The sequence below is a fragment of the Gavialis gangeticus genome, unplaced genomic scaffold, assembly GCF_001723915.1.
Source record: "Gavialis gangeticus isolate Ggan-Ray unplaced genomic scaffold, GavGan_comp1, whole genome shotgun sequence".
Classification (NCBI taxonomy): domain Eukaryota; kingdom Metazoa; phylum Chordata; order Crocodylia; family Gavialidae; genus Gavialis; species Gavialis gangeticus.
In genome coordinates, this window is record NW_017729006.1 from 44172944 (window position 1) to 44179574 (window position 6631).

The 6631-nt window shown below is 44.1% G+C and overlaps 1 protein-coding gene across 1 annotated transcript in view; it reads left to right on the top strand.

The window, feature by feature from the left end:
• LOC109291914 (activin receptor type-1-like) overlaps window positions 1-6631 on the top strand; it is an 80387-nt gene that overhangs the window by 24897 nt on the left and 48859 nt on the right. Inside the window, exon 2 of the mRNA XM_019509151.1 lies at window positions 4928-5005. Within this exon, the coding sequence (XP_019364696.1) occupies window positions 4928-5005 (78 nt within the window). The remainder of the gene's footprint in view (window positions 1-4927; window positions 5006-6631) is intronic.

Genomic DNA, 6631 nt, shown 5'->3' on the forward strand with positions numbered 1-6631 from the left:
TGTGCAGTAAAGCGTCTCATGTAGATGCACCCTATATGATGTGATACTGCAAGTCACAGCAACCTAAGTCAGTTCTCTTATTCACAAATGAGCTCTCTGCTATTCAACCAACTATAACTCATTTTACTATATTCTATATTAGCCATATATAAATGGCACTTTCATGGTGCATCTACATGTTCATTAATGTGCATTAGGCAATGCACATTAAATTTAGTACCTCCATTATGAGGTACTAGAAAAAGGCATATTAGGCTATTTTAATATGTATTAAATAAACAGTATGGTTTTTGTGATGTTTTAATGTGTACTAAAATAGGCTAATGTGCATTAAAGTGCACATGTAGACATGCCCTTTGTCTCTTTTCCAACTACCCCAGGACAAGTAGCAGGGGAAAATACTGTTCCAACAACAACAAAATTCAACATTATGTGTTTTTTCTTAATGTCACTTTCCTCTTAATAAAAGGTATTCTGAAGTAAAGGCTTTAAACACTAAAATATTATTGCAAATAGAGATGTGAAAATCCTGAAGATCTTGCTCAAGTCTCTCTGAGAGAAAACTGACAGAACACATTTTTATGCCTCCTAACAAGATCTCTGCACCATTTATTCTAAAACACACAAAATTTTTCCATCTAAAAATTTCAACCCTAAAATGAATCATGCTTGTAAATTTTTACTACCACATTATTGCCCTACACATCTGTCTGAGGCTCTGCCTTGTTCAATTTGAAGGCTTGAATAAACCTAGGAAAACTGGAGCGGTTGCAATTAAAAAACAAACAATAAAATGTAGGTTATCAAATCATTGGCTATCCTTCCCTCCCATACCTATGTGATTCGCTAATATTTCCTGTACTGGATTTTGGTGGTGTATCTATCTATCTACCTTTCCAACAATGTTTTCTATAATCTTCACTTAGGACCATTTTCTTTTCTGCTTCCTTGCTCTTTGTGCTGTGGATAAGCTAATCTGTACTAGGAAGCTCATCAAGTAGAAAATGAAAGAGGGAAGTGGAAGAGATTCTAAGCCAAGTGGAATTTACTTTTGCCTTGAACTTTTTCTTTCCTTAAGTCAAAGTCACTGAACTTTTTTGTTCTTGATTTCATTTCTTCTTTAAAAAATTCTGACTCACGGTAGTCCCTTTTTCTGATTCTGCTGTTTTTTTTGTTTTTCCTGGGGGTCTTGTCTTGTTGGATTGGGTGTCTATCTATACTGCATATCCTCTGTAACTATAGCTACACTGGCAGACCTCCAGTGCCGATGTGGCATATGCCAAAAGAGAGAATTTTTCTAATGAGAGAGAGAACTTGGACCACTTGGAAAAGTGAGGTAAGCCACTAGAGCAGTGTGGGCAAAACATGGCCTGTGGACCAGAAGGACTCTGTCTGGCTTGTGGCAGGTCCCTTGGTCCCTCCTGGGCCAGGCACTGTTGGCCCATGGCACAGCCTGCTGCCCCTTGATGCACAACAGGGCTGGGGTGGCTCCGCAGCCGGACTCCCATTTCCCAGCAGCCTTGGCAGGTGTGGCTCCTTCTGGGTGCCATCACCAGCCCCACAGAGGCTGGCCAGGACCTGTGCAGTGGGGACCTGGGCTGAATGCACAGCCCTGGCTCACCCTGTGTGGAGGATTGGGGTCCTTACAGCACCTGCTATGGACCTGCATGCCTCGGCTATGATAAGCAGCAGCTGGCAGGCAGAAGCTGCTGCTGGGTGCAGGAAAAAAGCAGGATCTGGGAACAGGTGCAGGTGCAGCTGCGTCTCACTTGCTGCTGCCAGGCCCTTCTTGGTGCCCAGAGCCTGTACCAAGGCTCCCCTGTGTCTCCTCCCCACTGCCACCACTGCCCACCAGGTGCCGGAGCCCTGGGCAGCCCAGAAGCAGTGCTGGTGGTGGTGGCAGCAGCAGGGTGGATCATCAGGTCCGCCCTGGCATAGGCTCTGAGAGACTGCAGTGAGAAGGGCCCAATAGTGATGAGGGGGAGGTGGCCACACCTGCTGCAGGATCCCACTTTTTTTCTTGTGCCCAGCATCAGTTTCTGTTTGGCTGCTGCTGCTGCTCATGGTGGGTGGGTCCAGAGTGGGTGCTGCAGGGACCCCAATCCCTTACTGGGGCCAGGGTTGCGGTTGAGTCAGTGTGCACAGCCCAGGGCTGCTGCTGGGTACCAGGAAAAAGCAGGACCTGGCAGTGGCTGCAGCCACCTCCCCCTTGCTGCTGCCAGGGCCTTCTCACTGTTGCTGCCCAGAGCCCACACTGGGGCTATCCCATGGCTTCTCTTGGCCAGGTGTGGGAGCAGCCTGGAGACAGATGGTGGCTGGAAGCAGAACACTGGCATGGGCTCTGGCTGCACCGAGAAGGCCCTGGCAGGGGGAGGCAGCTGTAGCTGCTGCCAGGTCCTGCTTTTTCTCCCCAGTGTCCAGCAGCAGCTTCTGCCCTGCCGCAGTTTTGCTGCTGCCATGCCTAGGCTGCCACCGAAGCTGAGCAGCAGCTCCAGCCCCTCCTTGGGGTAGAAGAATGGCTCGGAGGCCCAAATAATTGCCCACCCCTGTGCTAGAGGCATTTTTCTGTTGGCATTATTGTGTCTAAATCACGAGGGTTTGTTCACTTTAGGTGTATGTGATGTTTTTCCATATCCTGGGACAACATAGTTGTGCTAGCAAAATGTTGCAGCATAGGCCTGGCCTCCATTTTTATAATAGGTTGCTATCAATTCTGGAGGGGTTTTTTTCCAACTCTGAATACAGAAAGAGGCTGAACACCTTTCCATTACAGGTACCGTACCATACCATTATGCCTACTGTTACATGTAGATCAGCTGAGGAACAGAACTCTTGTAGATAAGAGCAGGACTGTATTGTAAAGTATTACTGTCTCTTGTGTGGTAGTGTGTTGTACCATGGTTGGAAAGCAGACGGGCATTAAGATGGAAATCTGTAACTAACATTATGAGACATCACCTTAATGGGCCTCATAAAACTAACACAGGCGATTGGTAGAGACCTCTGGAATAGATTATATCTGTTCCTCAAGGAAATTGAGGATGTTCAGAAGCTTTTTGAATATTCAAAATTAGACTTGCAAGAAGAATTTTAGGCTAATTTTTTTTATGAGTGCTGATGTATTTTGTGGTTTACTAATGTATTGGTAGATTAATTCCCCTTGTACCATTTTAAAATGGTACGTTTGTTTTCAAGTCTCATTTTTTTTCAGTCTGAATCCTAATTACAAGAAAGAAAGAGTCTTCATTTTCTTTGATTGAGAATGCTGATCCATCCTTCAAGAAAGCAAAAACCACTTTCATTGTTTTTGAGATCCTGACTCTTTCCAATGGGTTTTTCTTTGACTATTGCTTCAGGAAATGCCAAAATTCAAATGGTCATTGCAATCTGATTTTTTTTCCCCAGTAGGTAGCATAGCAGGAGGCTTGGTGCTACTGCTACTTTAAGAGAAGGCAGGCTGTCTGAGAAGCATCCTGCAGGTGTGCGGGGGCGGGGGGGCAGTTAGGAGTTGCATGACTTACAGGGACTGGGCTATTGGGATACCAGCTCAGAGCTGGAGCTGGGTAGGCAATCTATCCCTGACAGCTGTGGAGAGAGGAGCACCTGGGCAGCAGGGCTCCTGAGTAATATCGGAGTTGGGGTAAGCACAATGGAAGGTTTGTGGAAGGGACTAAGGGGAGGTAAGAAGGTCCCAGCTGCCTCAGAGAACAGAGAGCTGAGAGGTCTCACTGGCCTAAAAGTGTGGCCAGGGATCTGGAAGGGCCAAAAGCCAAGAAGGGCCATAGTCAGAGACTGGCAGAGCTGGAGACCCCAGGGGTCCCAACTGGCCTAGGAGAGGAGCTAGGCTCTAAGGAGAAGGACCAAAGGCCAGGAAGGCCACAGCTGGAGACTAAGGGGACCAGATTGCCCATAGCTTAGAGAGAGGCTGCTGTAAGGATGAACAGAGCCAAGAGTTTGTAGGGGCGGTGATAATTTGATCTGGATTTGTGACCCTATGAGGTATGGGCAGAGGTACTGGGGTGGAAGGAGCCCACATAATTAGTTGTTAAGGCAATGAATGGTGATACCTGTGTAGCAGAGTGTGAGATCTCAGGGGGAAATCCTGAGGCAGTTTCCGTTTTTCTAAATCATAACAACATCAAAGTATGGTAAGTGAGACGGGGAGACTGCCCAGAGACAGCAAAAGAGAGCAAAGTTGATGAGGGCTGAGGGGGCTCCAGGGGCATCACAGTCACCCCAGGAGCAGGACCCTGTTACCGTAGCATACACAGTCTTTCTTTTATTTTCTCCCATACTGCAGCTGGTGCTTTCACCAGAAACACTTTGATTTGTCAGTGTTGTGTGTGTGACTTTTTTTTTTTTTAAATGTGATGATCCTAGCAGTATAATGCCAATAGATAGATATAATAGTGAATTTTAGCTAATTTCTTGAGTAACTGAAATATTTTTCCTCTGAGATCTTGAGGCTGAGATGAGAAAATGTTGAATGAATACCAGCAACATAAGTGAACTTTCTAGACTCTTTCAAAGGCTTTCTACTAAACTTCTTAAAGAATACTTGAGAAGCTATACTGTCTTTGGAAGGAAATCTTCTGTCTTCTCTTTATCAGTTTCTTTCCCGTTTCTTCCTTCCTTCTGAATTGAAAGTTTCACCTTCCTTTTTTGCTGTTCTAAACCCTTGACCTGACTTCCCACCCTCTTTTCTCTCGCTGTTCCTTAGCTTATTGTCCTTTACCCCCCTTCTTTTTCTTTGTATTTTCATGATAACCTTCTCTTGCTTCCCTTGTCCTCTCCTATTTCAGTGTTTTGTCTTTATTTTGATTTAAGTTCTATGAATATGGAAGTATTTTCTAATGATACAGTAATGTAAAAGAAAAATTGTAAGCTTGGGTTTTGCTCTTTAATAACCATCACTTTTGTTTTGCAGCTAATCTTCCAGTTGCACGAAGCCAGATTCGCATTTTGCTGTTTCTTATACTGAAGATCTTGTATTCTGGAGCTGAAGGTACTTCACAATGGTGTTCAATTATTTATATGTAAATAAAGTAGATTCAGAGTACCAACAGAGGGTTATTTTTAAATAATAAGAATAATAATCATAGTTTTGTAAGATTTAAAAATCTGGCTCAGGCAAGAGAATATATTTCATTAGGTGTTTCTACTTCTAATATTTTATTATTTTTAACATGTCTGTCAGTCTGTACTAAAGTCTTGAGAATAACTGGTAAACATAGCCTGATGCAGTTTTTCCACTGCTCTGGAAAGAAATTGTATTTCATGGGTATTTCTATCCAGCATAATGGAATGAAGGCAGAGTGCCTAATTTCATGTCTTCTTTCTCAGTCTTGTCTTCCTTTTAACATAAAGCTCCACCTGCTGGCATATTTGCTGAATTAATCATGCTTAATCTGTTTTCTCTGTATACGTGGAGGACAGGAGTTGTTTGTTCCTCTTCTACACTGAGAGAGACTCTTACAAACATTCTTTCTTTTCCTTCTTTTTCCCCAGTAGGTAGTGTAATGATTCTTCGTTTATTTTCTCCCTTTATACTTTTCTGGGTATTTTTTTTCTCTCTCTCTCTTTCCAGCTTGGCATTCATTTGAAGGCAGGTGTCCTCACAGAGCTCCTCTAGTCTAGAAGTAGATCTGCAAGCCTTAGCACCTGTCGTATTGGTTGAGCAGCCCTACCTGCAATGTCAAAGACCTTCTGCTTCTATGCTGTAATAAGGAATTTTGTCTTTGGAACTGAATGTAACAGCAGTTCAACTGCTGCTAGCTTTTTTGGACAATGGATTGGGAACATGCTAGTGCAATGTCAGGCTCGCCCAGTGACCACTGAATTACCCAGAAACTTTGAGTCTTCCTCATTATCCTTGAGAGCTTCTGTTACATCAACATGCTTTGTCAGAGTGGTTTTACATGGATAAGTGGTCTGTCTGAATTGAATCTTTTAAGTATGGGAGATGCCACAGTTCAGTACCTCTCAGATCTCCATGTCAACATCCCCCCACCCCCATTTTCTTTTATTCTTCCTTGAACACACAGGGGTCGCAAAAGGATCATAGCCTATAGTACAGTTACTCACTGTTCTTTGTGGCTGCATGACTGGAACACAGTACAGGATAAAATGATGTTAATGTCATCAAAATATTTGGGGAACTGATGGAAGGAGTAACGGCATACTCCTCAGATGAATAAAAAATGCCCTTGGCACATGCCAGGCTTCACAGAAAAGAACATAATTGTTATTCCAGTCCAAGCATTTCTGACATATCCAGACTAGCAGATGACAGTCACGGCTACTCCATAGGAGAGTGGCTTACAACCTGAGGTGGCCAGTTGTGTGGGAAGTTCCTTTGGCAGAGCAGGAAAGAAACAGTAAAAATTGACTGGGGCTCAAGGAAAATCACTGGATGAATAACTCTTGCATCCTGCTTAGGACAAATAACACTAGTGCAGTGGCCTACTTCAGCAAGGAGAGTGGGAGAAGTCTTCATTCTTGCAAAAGGTGGCCTACCTCCTGACATCTTGGGTATAGTGAAACCTCCAGTCTGTCCAAGCTGTAGGTGTTCAAGGAAGGAAAACGGTCTTGGCTTACTGTCTAAGGAGGGAGCAGCAAGATTATTTGGAGT